At 38.5% G+C, this 20,437-nt stretch overlaps 1 protein-coding gene across 1 annotated transcript; it reads right to left on the reverse strand.

Moving 5' to 3' along the window:
* Positions 1–278: 278 nt before the first annotated feature.
* Positions 279–19,832, reverse strand: LOC140229585 (uncharacterized). Its single transcript, XM_072309829.1, has 6 exons — positions 19,808–19,832; positions 18,835–18,930; positions 9,967–10,272; positions 6,686–6,985; positions 2,060–2,346; positions 279–329 (listed from the first exon to the last, which is right to left on the reverse strand). Exons 1-6 carry the CDS (start codon positions 19,830–19,832, stop codon positions 279–281), a joined length of 1,065 nt encoding a protein of 354 aa, XP_072165930.1.
* Between the last annotated feature and the right edge of the window lie 605 nt (positions 19,833–20,437).

The raw sequence follows: 20,437 nt of genomic DNA on the forward strand, positions 1-20,437 counted from the left end.
CCGCTTGAAGTACGAACGTTGCCCTATTCTTATGCGCCGGAAGCGTGTGTCCTCTGCGGGCATTCTACAAGCATAATACGGATGTTTTACTGGCAAGGAACGGTGTCAAAAATGCCAAACTCCATGTAGCTGGTCATCAGTCCTGCGGGCATGGAGTGAGCTATACGAGCAAAAAGCGTGTATGCTGAGGGTCAGTTACTTCCTTTCTGTTGATTAGTTGAGAGTCGGCTGCGGCCAAGATAATGAAATTCTGCGGACTTCTGCCATATCAAATTCCTTTAGAGGGATTCCTTCACAGAGTTGTCATCCCTCACTCGCCACCCATGTGCCTGACATGAGGGCCACAAGGAATGCACATAGTAGAACATAAGTAGCACGGGACCAGCAGGTAAGATGCATGGGAAAGTTACTCAAATCCTTGTCCGCCTGCAAAAATTGTCCTGCGTGCTAGAAAATCCCCACACGCAACAAGTCCGTCTAGCTTGCCCTGAAGAATGTGACAGGGCCTAAACTTGGCTGCGGATGAAGAGGATTTGCGTTCGCAACTCCGTGTAACTATGAGTGAGATATATTCTAGGTACTGTCACTGGTATGCGGGCTATCTGCGGGGACCTCCGGGTGTAAACATTGTTTTTTGCAAGTCGCACGCAAGGCTTGCCAGGGTTGAACAGTTAAAAGGCCATCCTTTGCCGAAGTTCAGTGGCCTTGGAATGATCACCGTGGGGAAATTGCCCCCAAATCTTTTTTGGACATCTACATATCAAAAATAGTGACAAGAAATTCTGAAGATGGACAAGATCAGCTAGTTAAAGTGCACATTTGCATGCCTTTTCCTGCCTGGCGAGCTTGCCATTGGCAGTTTGCAAATTTGCAAGTCTTGCTATTTACAGGCCTGCTTCTGGCAGCTATAGTACATTTCCCATGTCTTTTTGCAGGGTTGCACACTACCCCATTTTGTTCTACTGGTCCGACGGACAGGTTTGACCAGTAGCTACACTTGTACCAAATTTTTCAATTTTTTACTGCTCCATTATGAAGACGGTACTGGTCCGACAGTTGATTTCAACTGTAACTCTATATGGCAGCCTGTTTGTTAAGGAAATTTAAAATCGGTTTTATATTTTGATAAACGGGGCCATGGGCCGGAAGTCCAGTACCAGCCTTCAGCGTTGCTTTTGGCATGCTAATAAAGTGGAATGGGTTTTAAACCTAGGAGAGGTTTAATATAGGTTTGCCCGGACAATTTCACACTTTTGTCATTCCAATGCACAAAATGTGCATTTCAAATTCACACAGCGCATGCACGAGAAAATATTTGGGCATTCAAATTCAAATTCCGAGCAATCATTTTCATGGTAGCTCTTTTTCATTTCCATAAAGTCAAATCTAGGCATGTGCGTCCAATTTCCGAATGCGAGCACTGCATTTCCTACTCCTACAGTCCAATTCCCTATTCATAGTCCCAATGAACTTGTTTTGGGCATTCAATTTCATTGTCAGATGATCAATTTCCAACTTCGTGCAATAAATTCAATTTCAAATTTGATTGCTGATCCAGTTCTGTAAGCAAAAATAAAATGCATGAAGTTTAATGTGTGGTGGAAGAGGAAATTTAATGCCAAGCTAATAAAATTGACCGGGAAGACTGCAACTACATATAAAAGAGCCCAGGCCAGAGATTAGCCAAGCTAGCACCCTGGTAAGTCAAGAACATTGTGTTGATTGTATATTACTGTTCTCATTTGTAAGGGGCACTACCCGCTTTTGGTATTACCCCCGCGAAAGGAAAAGGCACGTCTTCCCAATGGATATACTGTTTTAAAAAAAAAAAAATCTCTCCAGCTAAAGGTGTCCCTGCATATGAGAGTTCCAAATTAGGCTAATGAAATAGTTTCCTCTGTATTCAGGAAATTGAATTCCTGGAATAATCAGAGCTTTATTTCCATTTATTGGTATGTGCATGACAGTGGAAGTGTTTTATAGATCATTACAGAAAATACTATCAATTTTGATACTTACAGGACGAACAGGTTCCATTCCGTACAACCGTACCGCTCACTGTCAGTTGGGACGACTTGTTGTATGAATCCACAAGAAAACTGCAGACTCTCTCCACTGGAGTGTCAGTAACTTTGACAAAGGCTACACACCATGTATTTAAAGTACCATCGCTGTTGATGCTTTTGCCGCTACATTCATCGGGTTCACCCCAGGTAGGGTATCTCTCAGGATAGATGTGTTCCATCCTGCAGGTGAAATATGCTTTGGTTCCAACAGGGATTGTCTGTTTACACGGCTCTCCATCATTTCCACAGCCATCAATTTGTGGAGGTGTGGCAGGTAATGCTGTTTGCAGTGAGGGAGAAAGAGAATTACTCACTTTTAAAGAGAAGGCATAGATTCAGGTGAGATGGGAGTGCAGATTTTTTTTTTTTTTTTTTGTAAGATAAAGAGAAATTACTTCTGCAATATCTTCTGCGATCATCTGAACCGTCGTATACCGAGATGTTTTGTAAATTTCCGATTAAAGTGTTTTCAATTTTCAATTCGTTTCAGTCAATTCGTTTATAGTGGACATTCCGTTACACATACTTTAAAATGTTAGGTTTCTAACCTGATGGAATTTGGTGTAATTGTCACTTTTAAAGAGTCATGCCATTTTATTCTGTCATTCCTCAAAAGGCACGCATGTTAAAACACAGCGATATGCCACCCTTTCTTATACATACGACATTTCGGCTGACCATCGACGATATGAAAGGAAATTAAAGTTATTTGATTAATATCTGTTCTGAAATGACTGTGATATCCAAAGAAAAAAAAAAGAAGAAAGAAATAAGAGTGGTCCTCTAAAACCTGGACAAACCTCAGCCATTTCAAAACCAATGTGACCCGCGACAACGGTTTCAGGCAAAAGTCGCAAGAGCAAATTCCCTCCTAGGCGGGGTACAAAGATTTTGACCATTATTTTTGTCGATTTAGGTTTTTTTTTTTTTTTTTTTTTGCAGAAATCAATTTTTTGATATGTTTTCTACATCTACACTAAATTCCATAGCATAAAACTTAAGTTTTTCCTGTCGAAAATGGAATTTTAAGCACCCTATGTCGGATCGCACTCGTCAGTTTCGAGCTTCTTTCGAAAGCCGCGCCAATATCCCCAGTGTTGCTACGGCGCAGGGTATCGCATGCGATTGGCTGGTGCGTCGCATACATTTACATAATTCGGCTTTCGGAGACACCAGTTGCAGCGTTTGGGGAATGCTTCGTCCACGCGTGCACGATTACATGCTCCATTGTTCTTGCTATAGTGGTTTATATACGCTCGCTCTGTAGTGCGTGCTCTTCGTTTGGCTTTCTATCCAAACTATTCTACCGCAATGTTCGACAACGGAAGTAAAACAAAAGTCATGTAGCATGACATAATCGTGTGAAAAGAAAACTAAATATTCTCCGATTTGTCTACTTGTACATGTAGTAAAAATTATGACAGCACTGTGAGACTGACTCAATTGAAGGTAGATGAGAGGAAAGGAGCGGTCACATGTGACCGTCACATGTGACCAATTATATTCAAATACTACACGTCAAGATCGCACCAAACTAACGAGTCGTGTTTGTTTGTTTGTTTTAATTTAATTAGCACCACCGAACAAAGCAACATATATTATGCATGTCTTGTAAAAGCAAAACAAACAGGAAACGTGACCCTTGCCAGCACTGGCAATTTTCTGCCTTCAAAAGGGTCGCCAATGATAAAGACAACTCAAAACTGAAAACGCGATTTGTAGATGTGTGGATTAATTCGCACCCACTCCTGTTACATGCACACGGTCATGGCGTGTGGACGCCATTGCGTAATGCATGCACCATACACATGTACATGTACACCATACGTGCAATATATTATCGTATTCGCCATCTTGAAAGACGTACTGGTAAACAAACCCGAGCGAAACGCATTGTTTTTCGGCTCCATACGCTGAGCTCCGAGGAAGGTGCCCGGGAAATTTGACTCTCTTAGTGAGCCAATCAGAAGGCAACGTGGTTGCTAGAGGTTTTTGTTTTTGTTTTTTTTTTTGTTTCAAACAATATTTTATTTCGATTCCATCATCCATCGTTGATTACAATTCAACATTTAGTTGTGTTGCTTGCTGCGTGACATTTCAAACGTATATCAAAATATTACAAAATAATTCTGTCATTGTGTCAATTTCTGATTATTCTACTATACAATACACAGCAACTGCTTCAGGTTAATAGTCATCCCCGCAATAATTATAAGATCAATTTTTGATAATGCCTAATGGGTCAGCAATACCATTATGTATGTACAATACACATTACAAAATATATCCATTGACGGCGTCCTGTATACTCATCACAGCAGTAACTATTAGATAATGAAATCAAATATTGTTGAGGGGTCAAACAAAAGGCCTGCATACCTATGTATCAGGGGTCAACAAAAAGCCTACATACCTATGCACACACATACATACAAAAGCTTTTATACAAATCTACATGATCAGTGTCTGTACATAATCCATACCTATAAAACATTACCTCTTCATCGCTCACCCGTATAACCTCATCAACACTTCCTCGTCTAGATAGGCATACTCCAGGTATACCTCACTCCAGCACAGATGCACACACACAGGCACACACACACATACACACACACACGCCCACAAACACCGAACCTGTTCACCAAACAATCAACAACAAAAAGCACAAAGAGGTAGCAATAGATGCGGAGTACGAATCACCGTGTCATTAATTGATTCCATTTCCTGCTGTGCAAGGCCAGCGTCCCTCGTTTCATTGCTAATTTCCTTTCTTCTTCTCGACTTTCTAACATTCTTTCTCTAATTTCTCTTATCAATGGGGGCCTGCTCTTTTCCTTCGAAAATACAAATATCATCCATTTTATCAATAATATCAAAATGGTTTATGAGTTGCCCTTTTCCAATATCCTCCGTTTTACTTCCGACATGAACAGATTGCCAGAGGTGGAGCTTAAACATCGATTGGCACCATCGTACGGATGGGTGATTCTCCCCTCGCATCGCCGCTCGGACATTGTCTTTGAGTAAGAGGTGAATCTTCAAAGCCTGTTTTCTCGCAATTTTGTCAGGCTAACAACTTAAAAAGTGCATTTTATTTCTCTTTCTATGCCCACTTATGGTGCCGAAGAATACAAGTGTTTTATATCAATGCAAAGCTTAGGAAATGGGCAATGTGATTCAGTGAAAAAAAGAATTTTCAAAATTCCTGACTTTTGCCTGAAACCGTTGTCGCCGGTCACCAATTTCCATCGAAGGAACTTTATTTTTTTTCTTAGAATGTTATGGTCTTTCATAGAACCTAAAGTATTTTCTTATTGTAAGTAGAAAATATGAAGCCTAGTCCCAAACTCTTCTATACCATCCCTTTGAAAATTAATTAATAAGAAATACAACTTTTTCATGCTGGGACAATACCTTTATACTTTTGCCAGTATTTCATGACAAATAAATGATACTTGATACTTCGTGATTCTAATATTCACTCTTAATGCAGCTAGGTTGTGCGGGCTATCACCAGTTGAACTTCGTGAAACCACGTTTGTCACTGTATAGCTGCATTACGAGTATACACATAGTGAGTTGCCACGAGTGCGATGGTACAAGATTTTGCACAAGGTGAAAGATAGAGGAGCTCTATTCAACGAGAACTTTTGTATGGTGCACTTTTTGTGCACCATACAAAGGAATACATAAGGTGTCATCGCTTTTGGCCCCCACTTTTCTTTTTTTTTTTTTTAACCCTGAAGTAGTAAGTGGTACTAAAAAGAAATAGAGATCTTGAAGTGTGATTGCAGTAATGTTATGTTTCCCCTGAAGACCCTTTTTCTTTCGTTTGCTTGTCAGCTGAACAAAACCAGGAAGTGGGAGGGGAGAAATGAGCACATTTTTATTTATTTTGTTTTGATTTTTGCTTGTTAGCTCGTGAAACCCGGAAGTGGGCCCCCACTTTTGAAAACGCTGTCAAGATGCTGTCGCTGTAACACTACCTATAGCCATATCACATGTAAAGCTGTTGGACAGGGCCTGATAATGATAGTGCAAAAGAGATATTTTGGACACAAAAGGGTCAAAAAAATGGTATTGTAATGTAAGATCTTAAATCAGGTATTAGCACCAGCTCAGACTAAAAACAACAACATCAAAAAAACCTTCAAAAAAGATGCTAAATGATGTGAGTATCCAGATGAATCTAACATATTAACGATGACTCTTTCCATCACAATTACGAGAGATCGACAATGATACCTGTACGCAATGCGATGATTCTCCTCTAGATGTATTTAGGACCAGTTTAGGGCTTCCAAATACACCAATGATATTCGCTTGAAATAAATGGATTCCAATCACATGGTGTGTAAATGACCCTGAACTCCTATGCGAAATTTCTAAACATCGCACTGCATAACCATGACTGTTTGCATGAAACCTGCCCGGTAGAAAGGTTACATTTTATGCATGCATATATGAGCAAGGTCCAAGGTAGTCCACTCTAGAGAAACGCATCAGAGGCAGAGAAATCTGGGGATTAAACCTTAAAGGCTGTGGGAATATCTTAGAAGTTAACAGTAAATAATAAAATGACACGAACAAAGAAAAACGACATCACGTGATCTTACCAGAGACATGGAAAGACACTTTGTGCAAGGCACCTGCCGTTTCAGGAGTCCCCGGTCGAAAGCATTCGTAGATGCCTTCATCATCTGGTAAAACTTTCTCTATTGTCAGGGAGAAGTCAGAGTTGATTGTGTAACCAGGAGCTGTGTCACCATGTGGAAAGGTAGCAGGTGGTACACCTTGCAGCAAACCATGTGAATACTTTTTCCAGTACACATGATGATGATGTCTGAGTTCATTTGATGATGGACATGAAAAGGTAACACTTCGCCCAACATGCCCTTTGATGGTCTCGTTTTGAACTGCTATATAGTATGATAGAAAGATACAATACATTTTGTGTAATATCAAAATAAAAATTTACTTTTGACCAAATTTACATCATCTCTCCTATTTAAGGCATTCCTCAATGCAGTGCAATAACATATAAATACTAGAAAAGCACTCTGAGAGCGCAGACCTCCACCAAGCATGCAGCTCATTTCCACCACTGATCTTGTTCTGTCATAGAGATATCAGTGATTTCCACCCATACGTACTTAAAAGCATTGTGTATAGAAGCCTTTGTTGCGTCATAAACCCTCAGCTGCACGGCGCGCCTCGCCCTAGCAGAATTAGAAACTAGAGCAAGTACTTTAGTGCGCGCATGCAAACCTCAAATACGCGCAGCCTGAATTCCCAAGTTCATTGACCCTACCTGCCAAAATATCAAAAATCCTGCATAAATTTTCCCCAAAATTCTCGGATCACTACCGAATTTTTAATCGCCTGTTACTTGCATCATTCTAACCTTTCTGCAAGTTTCATCCAAATTCGTGAACTACTTGAGTTATTTTGCACACGGACAAACTAACAAACGAACAAACGAACAAACAAACCAAGGGCAACGAAAACGTCCTCCTCCCTTTGCGGAGGTTGAAAAAAGGTATTGCCACCTGCAGGAAATTCAAGCATACAGAGAGAGAGAGAGAGAGAAAGGATGTGCAATACTTAAAAAAAGGGTATAAACTGCTTTTGTAAGCATCAGTACAACCATGCCATCAAAATAAACTGTTTCATAGTTTGTTAAGGATGTTGGACAACTCTTACCGATTGGCTTCTTCGGACAAATGATGCTCCCGATGATGGAATGGCCCTTAAATAGTGCGAGATTGTGCAGAGCGCATTGGACCTTGTCCAGCGCGCGAAAGACGGCTGGAAACTGGGAGTCAAAGAGTATAGAAGCTGCGCTATAGAGGGCTTACTAGTACTCCCGCGATTTCGCGTAGTACGCTATGGGCGAAATACGGGCGCCATTGCGCCATTAAAACTAACAGACCGATAGAGGGCGTAAATTCACGTGATCATAATCAGTGGCGTATCACTAGGCCCTCCCTTTCATTTTCTCCCCTTTTAGGGGGCATACAGGGGAAGAGATGTACTTCGGATCTCGTTTTGTCATACAGAAGTATCATTCCTGTCTAATCCTGAAATGCATTTGAAAAAATGTCATTAATCTTATTTGGCAATCTGCAGTCTCACAAAGTTTTTAATAGCTAAAGTAGCACAAACTATGTTTCGGGAGGGAGAGAGATAGAGATAGACGTTTGAAGCTCAAACACAAACTTTGAGGCAATACAGATTAAAAAGTAATGACGTTACTTCAAATTTTTAACGCATCGATAGACAACATACTTCTTGTGATATTTTGAGGTTTGAAACACAATTCTACCGCTGTGTACCTCCTTAAAGTGAAGAAAATGAAAGAAGGTACAGTTTGCTGCATAGAAGCTCGCGGTATTATTACTAAAATGGCCGCCGTTGGGCTCTATGTGGGGCTCCATGGCGTACTACACCCGTTTTCGTGCAATATCGCGAGAGTACGCCCTCCTAGCGTAGCTTCTATACTCTTTGGTGGGAAGGCGTGCCCAGGATCGCCCGAAGAAGCAAATTGATACTAGTAATTGGCGAAACGTCGCAGCAGTGACTTTGTTTTCCAGTTTTTTTTTTTTTTAATTCAACTAATTATTGATCTTGTACTTCGACTGGATGAATGAGAAGAAATTTACATCAGAGTGTTGGTGAGGTTGTTTGAAGAAAGAAGGTATCTACGGGAAACGTACGTCATAATGCTCAAACTACTTCCTAGTCTACACCCAAGTTTCCATCGTAACAAGAAAGGTCTGGACGATGTATAGTCTATTTGAAATAACATTACCGTAGAAATTAATATCTACACAATTTTTCACAATGCGTTTGTGTAGTTTATGTTACTGTGAATTTAATAAATTTGAACATTAAAATGTCTCATGAAGTAGAAAAAAAAAACATTTAAGATATGACATGACAAGATGTGACTTGAACGTAGACTGCGATTAAATGCCTGGATTTCCTCCTCAGTTTTGGACGCCTTTTTTTTTTCTTTTTTCTTTTTTTTTATGCACGCGTATGGCGAGTGCATTAATCCTATCATGATCTCTTCTTCTGATTAAGTCTGCCTCCTTCAATAGGCTGAATTCGTGCAGACTGTGCTATTCACAGTTTATTAACAGATATTTACAAGCGCATAGAAAATTTGAAGAAAATAACTAGCCACTGTGATTAACCGTTAGTCAGTTCGGGTATCTCTTTGGTGCTGCATCACAAACCCCCTCTCACCAGCACGTTATCTTTATATAGGCCATTGGGTTTCCCAATCAAAAAAACAAACAAACAAAAAACAAAGAAAAGAAATGGTTCCCCGTTCTGTAAGAAAGATTATGCACAAACCCTTATTAAGTGCATCAGAAGGAATATTGTGCACGCAGTATTAAGTAACTGTAGAATTTAGCCTAGATTATGGGAGGTAATTGTGGAATACTTAACTCACGGGGCTACACGTGTGTAAACCTCGTGAGTTAAGCATTACTTCATGCACGCAATTCCTGCTAACGCAAGACCGTTGCATCATTCAGGCCTATGTACTGAAAATTAAAAGGGATCAATGAGACATACCAAATTACAAAATTTTGTTTAAAAATGTTCCATAAACCCTCAATAAACCTAAATTCTCATTCGATTTATAATCCAATATTTTAACGTTTTGTACTTGTAGAAGAGGAGTTGCTCTTCCAGTAAATAGGCCCTATAAAAAGACTGGCAAGGTTGGCTTATTTTATATACGTGTATTTTGAGTCCTTACATACAAATCAGCGCATGCGACTTCCTGTTGGTTTTGTGATGCACGGTCAGGAAACCAGTAAAGGCTTTCTGCAAACAGCTTGGTCACGAATGGAGCAGTACGCAAATTTTTGGATGGACTTACCAAAAGCTGACATCACGAACACGTGAGATATCGATAAAGGATCTGATGTCTCATAAGATATGTTGCATTGGTAGATGCTGGCATCAGTCAGTGAAAATTTCTTTATTTTGAGTCCAAATTCAGCCGTCAAGTTGAACCCATCCGTCGCATCATAATGCCCAGAGGTCCAGTGTACAAGCTGTTCACGGGTGGAGCTGTAACCTCGTCGCCTTGACCAGTCGACTGAAGCTATCGTATAATCCAGGTTTGCATGTTGGCAGGGAAGGATGACATCTTCACCCACTTGAACCTGTCTGGAATCTTGCCCTGTTTGGAGAATCAAGGAGAGTGCAATTTATGCAAATGAGCAGGTGAAGCAGGTGGTCATCATTGGCTGAATTGTGCATACCCACTGTATCTCATATTATAATCTGGGCCAATTTCAAGTTTGTAACTTTTCCTTTTATTATTGAATGATTTTCCATTTGTGGAAATTTCAGCAATGTCTGATTTTGGATAATTTCGTTTATCTATTTTGTCTTGTTTTGTTGTTGCTAGCTTTTTTGTGGTTGTTTTTGTTGTTGGTTGTTTGGTTTTTTTTTTTTTTAGGGGGGGGTAATAAATAACCGTATCTCTGTTCTCCAAGATGCATTTTTGCCACTTTTACACCTCAAAATTTTGTACGAGACAATGTATTGGAGCATGATGATCAAGAAAGGTATCTCATAAAAAAAGGTATACAGACTGTGCAGATACAGGTGAAAGCATTGTTTTGTATGAAAATCAGAAGTTATTTTGCAAGGGCAATTCCATGAAAATTTATCAAAGGGTGAAAAAAGAAAATCAAGAAAGAACTTTGTGTTACCCTCGCAATTTGTAGGAAAATATGCAGAATGGGTCATATATTGGTTTCATTTTGTAAGAAAAAAAAAAGAATTTTCTTAGCTATTGAAAGAGTATGTGTGTGTTTTAAAGACATTGTAGAATATAAAGCTGATGAATCTATTTAATATCATCCTTTTATAGAACTTGGAAAATGAAGGAAATATTATCAATTCCTGAAAAGGAGCATTTTATTTATGATTGTCATCTTTCTCGAAGTCCGTAACAGTTTAGATGTATATTAGGGCTACATTGTAAAGTATATTAGGGCTACATTGTAAAAATTTTTGTACACACTTTTTTTTTTTCGTTAAATGTTGTTCAGAATTTAAACACAAAGCTAAAATATGATATCAAACGACATGTCTGCACTGTTTTTCGAGAACTTCCATAATTTCTTTAAAAACAATGAAGCATTCTGAGAGTGCAGATCTCCGAAAAGCAGATCATTTCCAAAGTAATGTTCTTCTTCTACATACAAGTACCACATAGATATTACTGATTTCCACCCATTCGTTTGCGTGCTGAAAGTCGCCCGATTTTCCAACGTGTCCAATATACAGTTTGTATGAAAAATAGAAAGAAGATAATCCAACTTAGGAGGGCTACTATTTTATGATTTTTTAGCTATGGAGATTGTTGGTTTGTGGGGAAAGGGGAATTCTTCCTCTTTCCATTGCCGCCTAATATGATGTCATGCATAACTAAGCACATGGATTTTAAAGACAGCAATGACAAACTGCACTTTTTCCATGTTTGCGTGCATGTCTCACAGTGACAGATAGATGAGATCAGTATTAAAATGACAGTGGTCAAATCATCAGCCAAGCCTGCACGACTGCAGATTTGTGTTTTAGGGTTACTTCTAACGTTTTATGGTTCATTAACTTCCAACATAGACATGGACATAACTTGGTCCTTCCCATTAAGGCGATACCATCATCAATTTTACTCTTTTCATATTCAAGACATGGTTTGTCCCTAGGAGCTATGTGTTGAATATGAACAGAGAAAAATGGACTGTGTGGTTTGGCCTCTGTGGGAGCGGCCAAATTATTAGACAAAAGGCCATGTTAAAGATTATGGACCATAAAATGTTAGGAGGAAACCTTAACACAAACCATAAACACATTAATCCTAAACACAAACCTGCATTCGTACGGGCTGGCGTATATGGCAACTTTCACTGACAGATTTCATCCATGCTGTCAGACATGCATTGTTCCTTCGCGATAACACGCGAACTTGAAAGAAGTGAATTTGTCATTGTTGTCTTAAAGTCCATGTTGTCTTAAAGTCGTTCAGTCATGCATGACAGTTCATGGAAAGGGGCAGATTCTTCTTTCCTCGCAAACCAACATTGTGCTCTTCATAGCTGACAATTTTAGAAATGGTAGCCCTCCAAAGTTGGATTACCTTTTCATGAGCATTATAGAAGCCTTTTGTTACGCCTCAACTTCCAGCTGGGCGGCACGCCTCGCCTTTAGCAGAAACTGACAATGTTTTGACAATGATTATCATTATCATGTTTCTTTTTTCATGTCACCCAAATAAAGGAATTCAAGAAAGTAAAACCAAGTTATAGTTGAATAACCCGAAATGAGAAAAACATACAATTTACAACTATTTACATTATTTACAAACAACCAATAAAGCACAATAGACAATACATTCGTGGTTATTGGTGAAAATCTAGACCCTATGTATACAGTATTTTCATGTTCTGAAGCTCATTTTATTTATTCATACTGGTCATGCTGACATTATAGAAGAGTGTCTCTCATCTGAGAAAGGCCTAGGAAAAATAATAGATTCGCCACTTTTTCTTTGTGTGTGTATGTGTTTGTGTGTGAGGGTGTGTGTGTGTGTGTGTGTATGTGTTTGTGTGTGTTTGTGTGTGTGTGTGTGTGTGTATGTCTATTATAAGTGTTGCTTAGGATGAACATGTGTACGTCCGAAACAAAAAAATAGTTATTTCCATGTTAAAAGTTTATATTGTTCCTTCTTCTTATATTTCAACATCATTTCACATCTTCTTTAACTGATGTAATGTGATTTTTAAAGGAAAATATTGCATACTTCTCAGAACTTTGTGACTGAACTTATTAAGTCAGAAAATTCACATTTTCTGTGTACGTCCATACACATATTGTTTTAATCATTTCAAGGTCCTTGACGTGTCGACACAATTTTTGATGATAACCTGTTTTCTGGTAAACATTTGTCATATCATTGCAAGACAAGAGTTTTATATTCTCGACCGTTGTGTCTATGGCATGCTTCTTAATAAAGTCTTTTTAAAGGATGTTAGCCTTGCGTACAGCCTAAAGCACAGTGCATTTCATCCACCACCCCCCCCCCCAAAAAAAAACAACAACAACAACAACAAACACTTTAATATCTAAAAAAGTTGCGGACATTGCACTTTCAAAGAAGTGGATATTTCCACAAATAATATACAAGAGTATAACACAAAAACCCTCTGATATCAAGTGAGATGGTGCAAAGTGAGTCATTACCTTTACCACAACATACATAATGATCACCTGAAAGTCATTTTTTTTTTAGTGAACATTTTTACTTCCCAAGAATTAAGTTGATATTTTACTGAATTTTGCTGCAATGTCTTTGAAAAAGCCCCCCCCCCCCCCGCCACACACACTATTTCAATAGTCAAATATGTATGTATGTGTATATATATATATATATATATATATATATATATATATATGAATGACCACGTTTTTTGTCATATCAGTTAACAATGGTCTTCCAAAATTGTCCATGGAATTACATATCTGAACAACATACAAGATCACCCACGGGATGTTGTTACCTGCCAAGTTTGCTGAAAATCTGACATGGGATTTTCAAAGTTAAAGTTAAAGTGTTAAAGTTAATATCAATAATGTAAAAAAAAAAAATGCACAGCACACGACAAACCCTGACACTGGATGATGAATAAGCAATAGCTCAACTGAGCCTTTGGCTAAGGTGATGAAGAAAAAACAAAGAAAAAATACATGGCAACGTGCAAGGTAGTGGTGGACGCTTTATTATTCTTACCATAAACTTGGAGAATTACTTCATTAATGGTTGATGTAATCATAATATCTCTATGTGACACTTCGCATTGATATTTTCCCACATCCTCCAAGGACACTTTTTCGATGACCAAATCAAGGTCGGATGATATGTTGTAACGTGGATGTCTAGCACTTCTAACTCCCAATGCGTTCACTTCTGCAAGGTGTCGAGTATTTCCATTAATTCTTCTCCATTGCAACAAATCCACATCCTCCAGACTGTACTCGTATGGGCAAGCCAGCATGACATCCTCTCCAACAGGAGCCTGGATCACGTGTGTTGGAACACATCCTACAGAAAGTAAACGGAAAATGTTCGCCATAGATAAAAGAGAACTGTACGTCAAGCCATAATCTGAGAAAGAAAGGAATTTGACCAAATTTTGGCGATTACATACAACACTGCGTTTAGCAAAATGACTGTCCATTTATTGAGTAGTTGAATGTGGTAGCATTATGGTCATGATTTGGACAATCAAAACAATTCTTTTTATGTCTGCGAGTTTAAAACAATTCTTACAGCATCAGGAACTATAGTTTTTTAACTGTAACACCGTGACATTATTGATTGGGGAACATGAAGTGTTCACTAAACAATGACTCATAGAAAACCTTGAACTTTGACCAATTTGTAATTATGTTTAACCCCCCAAAACTCTGAAACAAGTGGGTATTCCGCGGTAAGAGAATTACACATCAGAGATTTTGGCTCATATTCGCTTTGTACACTGGTCTGATAACTTCACCTTTTCTCAAAGGGCATTCATTTAAAAGATGCAGGGATACTCACCCCAAATAGAAAATTTGTTGCATGTTCTTCTGTGGTTGGTTACAAAGTAGGTCTATGTATGATGGTAACGGTATTACCACACAAAAAAAGAGGACTTTCACAAGTTCAACCTTGACTTTTGGAATAGTTTCTCTAAAATCTTTGACACATCAACTTCAATTCAGTTGGGTTGTTTGCAAACCTTTCATCACATTTTCTTGACAGCAGGCTTTCTGCCCGTTAAGAAATTGGTAACGGATTTACACAAATGGTACAGGAATTACGCCATGTGACATACAAAGGAAAAAAAATATAATTTCCTGGTGCTCATGGAATCTGAAATGTGTCGATTAGTGTTACTAATATCTATGCCTTCAATTGTAATTTAATAACTCAATAAGTACTCTCTAGCCTTTAATCTAAAAGTGTTAAAATGAATGTATACATGATAATGAGTTTCTATTGTCAAAATGCAAGATTGGCTATTTCATGATAAAGTTGCATATGACCATCAAATATTCAAAATGGTCAAATCTCAGTCATTTTGGTATCAATCCAAAGCTTTGGGACTACATTTTTTTTTTTTTTTTTGTATCTGATCATGTTGTTGGAAAATAAAATAATCAACTTGTCTAAATATGCGCGAAAAAATAAGCATGAGTAAATTTCAGATAATTATCTGAGAAATATAAAGTTAAATGAATGTAACATGACAAAATGGCAAAAAAAGGGATGAAGATTTTGCATTTGTTTTCAGATATTTAGGGTTGAACATCATTATATATTGACCAATATTCAATATTTTCTATATGCTATGCTTCAGGAAAATTTCACTTACCCTACTTAATGATATCACGGTGTAACAATGAAAACTAATGTCTTTAGAATTGTTTGGAAATTACATTTAAAAAAGAATTATTTGTATTGTCCAAATCAAGACCAATTAAAGGTACCATTTACAGGTAGTAAAATGATGCTTACCCATTTTGTTAACTAATTAGAATTGATTAAAATATGTCACGGTGTTGCAGTATTATTGTAACACCGTAACTGTAACACCGTAACTAACATTGCAATAGCATATGACACATTTCGAATTACTTAAATGACTAACTGTTGAAGTGACCATCTGTTTTCTCTGTAAATTTACTCAAGTGAACGAGGTATTTCAATGGCTGTTCATGAACAGAAGGGTAAGACTGTATCCATATAGAGAATCAATTGTGATCGTTGCCGTCATCATTGTTTGAACCATTTCAGGGCCAACAATATTGAGCAACTCTTTGTGCAACTCTCTGTGCAGCTCTATGGGGTTTACTGTGACAATCGACACTCAAAGCACACAGATGATTAAAATAGTAGCAGCAGCAGTTCAGTCAGTGTGCCACCTACTAGATTTACAACTTGAACAAACATTTCTGAAGGTTTTAACCTTTTATGGCAAAAGTTTCAGTTGAGTTCATATCCTTTACTTCATATTATTTTCTTTTGTGATTATAAACACATTTATCACGTGGATTAATTCTACTTCGGCAAAGTCAAATAGCAGAAAGTTTAAGTTTTTGTCCACATGTTTTCTTTATTCTGCATATAGCTACGCTGTCGACTGTTATATTTTCTAGAATATCCAAATGCCAAAGGTTATGACAATGTTTTTTTTTTCTGTGGTGTGTGTGTGTTTTATATTTTGTGTTTATTGTTGGTGTTGTTCTGTTTTTGTTTTGTTTTTAATCGTTTCGCCAGTCTAATAGTAAACACCACGGACTGGTGATTTACATTCAAACTAATGGCAGAATAAAGGTATCAAGGACTGGTTGTTCCTTGTGTCCTGTGTGTTTGTCATGCTCTTTTGGTATGCTCTAAACACGACAAATTGTATGAAGTCCTGCTGAAACTCCCCTCGTATCCTTTAGAATTACTCAAGGCATAGAGAAGCTAACATCAATGTGCCCACCCACAGCTAATCTCGATGGAACACTGCACTTTCTTGTGCATGGTACCTTATAAAGCGGGGTTCCTACTATCACGATTGGCACCACGATTGAAATCGTGGTCTTAATCGTGAAGCAATCGTGATGATTTTATCAGATCGTACTAGATTGTATCAGATCTTGAGGTCAATCGTGGCAATCGCGTTAATCGTAGAAAATTTTTGGACTGTTGAAAAATTTTCTACGAGTAACTTTTGATCGTGATCGTTCAAAAATTTTCTACGAGTAATTTTTGATCGTGATCATCGCATCAGATTGTCTTGGATCGTATCAAAACGCAGCAAATCTTATCTATTGGCACCACGATTGAAATCGTGGTCTTAATCGTGAAGGAATCGTGATGATCTTATCAGATCGTACTAGACTGTATCAGATCTTGAGGTCAATCGTGGTAATCGTGTTAATCGTAGAAAATTTTTGAACCGTCCAAAATTTTTCTACGATTAACACGATTAATGTTTGATCGTGATCATCGCATCAGATTGTCTTGGATCGTATCAAAACGTAGCAAATCTTATCTAATCATACTTCTTAATCGTGTTGATCGGGATCGACTTTTTCACTTTCCTTCTGCTTATTTTGCACATTTGCCCTTATTTTATTCGTAAATCGTACATATTTTGTATTCCGCGAGCTTGCATAAGGGAGGGTCGCATAGTGAAATATAAAATAACAACACCTCTGAAACATCCACCAGAAGCAGAATGTTCCACATACCCCACTGTCACATGGGCGGACTTAAATAATACTCAATCACACTCGTGCCATTCACTTTAATGTACAATTTAATATAAGCATTTGTGGAATATTTACAGGACTGAAATCGAGGAGTTGTGACCAACATAAAATGCAAAATCAAAATTCTGAGTGAGATAAATTAAATTACAATACTCTTATATTCGACAACCATGTAAACGGGACCCTGCCTTGGTCCGGTTCCACTTGTAATTTTGGCTTGACACTTGTTCAGAATACTTATAACAGCTTTACTATCAATTCGTTGTCCCTGACAATACCACTATCTGCTATCAAGCGCAACACTATTTGTGACCGTGCACCTCAAAACGAACATAAAGTCGCACACACTCATTTTGCGTGATGACTGAAAAATAAGTGAAATGGGTCAACCTAGTCGAACTTGACTTTTTCATATTTTCTGAAAGAGCGGGTCTTCTTTTACATTATGCTAAAATTTGGTATCATAAAACGGGCAGGAAAGTGTGTTTTTTGGTAGTTTATCTCGAACATTTTTGGTAGAATAGTGTGATTAGGTGTGTCTTTAGAATCCCTTTTTCTGAAAAACCTTGTCCACACCCTTCACTTTCAACTCTAATAACTTTTGAAAGGATAGTGCTACTGCTTTAAAAGTTGGCATTAATTATGGACAGAATGTGTTAATGAGGCATGCTTAATTTCAATTAAATCTGGTAATCCCTTCATTGTTGTTACTCTGGTGGTTTACTTCCTGTTTTTTGTCCCATTCATCGCACAGCCAGCACGGTTTGGTAAAGATTAAGAGCTTGAATAGACACTGTACTTCAGAGCCTCTTTTCTCAGTTCACACTTTTCCTGAGTTTGTGCTTCCTTTTTGATATTTAGATAGGTTAGGAGAGTCCATTTGATTTGAGTTATACATCATTTTAAAGCTTAAAGTCTGCTCTTTCAGAATATGGTCTTAACTAAAAATTCATGTCTGGCGACTTTTTGTTTGTTTTGAGGTGCAGGGTCACATTTGGTTCACACCACCGTAGTGCTGATCCTGAGATGACCAGCCTGCACGCACGACGATTTACCGCGGTTATAACACTTGGCTTCAATTACACTGCTTCCGTTTACATCCGGGTTCTGTGCTAACCCGCAATTATCATAAAGTGTATAAATACCAATCTTCGAATTATGTGCACATTATTTTCATCTTTTTACCAATTTAACATGACCTTCATCTCTCTACTTCAGCGACACTTCCACGTCATAACCAATCATATCTACAGGGTGTCGTGCACCCGCCAGGTTCATCGCTCACCTGCGTTGTCCACAGAGTCACCTTAATTGTCAAACTATTCGCTTCCAGAACATAACTGATTCGTGGGTGGAGCGTCCTTGTATGCGAGGTTGCTATTTTAGCTCCAAAGTGCCGCGAGGACCCGCGTTCCGTATTCACTGGCGTCCAAGTTTCTCCCTAGCGAGGGGCGGACACAGTCACTCGGCTGGGAATGCGTCTGCCTGGGAGTAAACTTGACCTCGGCCTTGGCGCCATCTACAAAATTTATTTAAATGCAGCATATACCAATGGGGTGTGTTCTAACCACACACACACAAAGATTATCAGCTTAAAATCCTGACATCACAGTGAAAATTTGAGAACTGCATACAAAATTCACATAATGAAATGTTTCAGACATTGGGAATATAACAGTCCACAGCTGATCAAACATCACCGCATCGTTTTCAAAAACTGTACACCATTATAATATACTTTATTACTTATTCACGGGGTTCTCCGGGGCTATATGTGGTGCCCTGAAACACATTCACATCCTTGTACACGACAAAGCAGAAATCAAATCGCAATTTAACTTACCAATGACCGGTGTAATATAACCAAAATGCCTCTTCTTCTTGTCTACTGGAGGGCTGCAAAGGCTGTTGGAATACGCCTTCTGGCAGCAAACAAACTCTGAACTCTAATCAGCCAGTATACAGGCTGACGGTAAGGTGGACGGACGGCTCCTAGCCGCAAACGAAATTGGGCTTAGACACGAAATTATCTTGCCAACTGGCGCCTGGGTGTGGCAGGTTTGTTTCCTGCCATCACGGAGCTAACTCAATGTTCTCTCGGTGAAAACAAAATGGTGTCTGCCCCGAAAGGATCCAACTCTACTGTTAAATTGCTACTCGACTACGATACTCCTTTTCGAGGCATTTGGAATATTTGGTACAACTAAAAGGACTTGAACGAAAACACCTATACCGCACTCTCCCGGAACTGGAGCTATTTCCTGTCTTTTCTTTCTACATTATTTGACATGCAAAAATAAATGAACTCCTCTCGGCCATCGATGGCGCGACTTGTAAAACATTTACACCTGTCCTAGCACTTTCTCGCTCTCACTCTCGCTTTCTCTCTCGCTCACTCACTCGCACTCTTTGTCTCGTCATCCCTACGCGTAAACCTGTTTGTCTAGTTGAATGACCGATAGGTGATGTACATGAAACAACCTGGAAATGCATTTTCAATGTGACACCCACAAAGTAACTTTAGTGACTTTTGACAAGTGACCATTGTCGTGGATGTAAGGTCACTCGTGCATGACTAGATCACTGTCATTATTTTTCACATAGAAGTTAGTCAATAAGTATAGCAATACCCCTGCGAAATAATTCTACTTAAGACTTTTTTTTTTAAAGTGACATTATTTTAGGGGAGTTACATTTCTGTTGTGTTTGTGTGTGTATGTCAGTTTTGTTAAACACTGTTAAATAAAACAACAAATCACGTCAAACCAACCAACCTTTCAATACCCCATGAGACAACGACATTTGGAAATAAAAATGCATATGATACACCCTATGGGAATATGAAATCAAACACACAAGCAATGCTCTCAGTTCGTCCAACTTTCTTATATTGAGCGTATATATCATGTTAGCATTTAAAAAGATCCCATCCTCTTTTTTTAGCTTCAACTTCATGTATTTCAAAGAAAGGTGAAAGCATTTGTCTTGATCTCTTTATCTGTAGAAGATGGGGCAATGATCTGATC

Source organism: Diadema setosum, chromosome 6, assembly GCF_964275005.1.
Source record: "Diadema setosum chromosome 6, eeDiaSeto1, whole genome shotgun sequence".
Taxonomy (NCBI): Eukaryota; Metazoa; Echinodermata; class Echinoidea; order Diadematoida; family Diadematidae; genus Diadema; species Diadema setosum.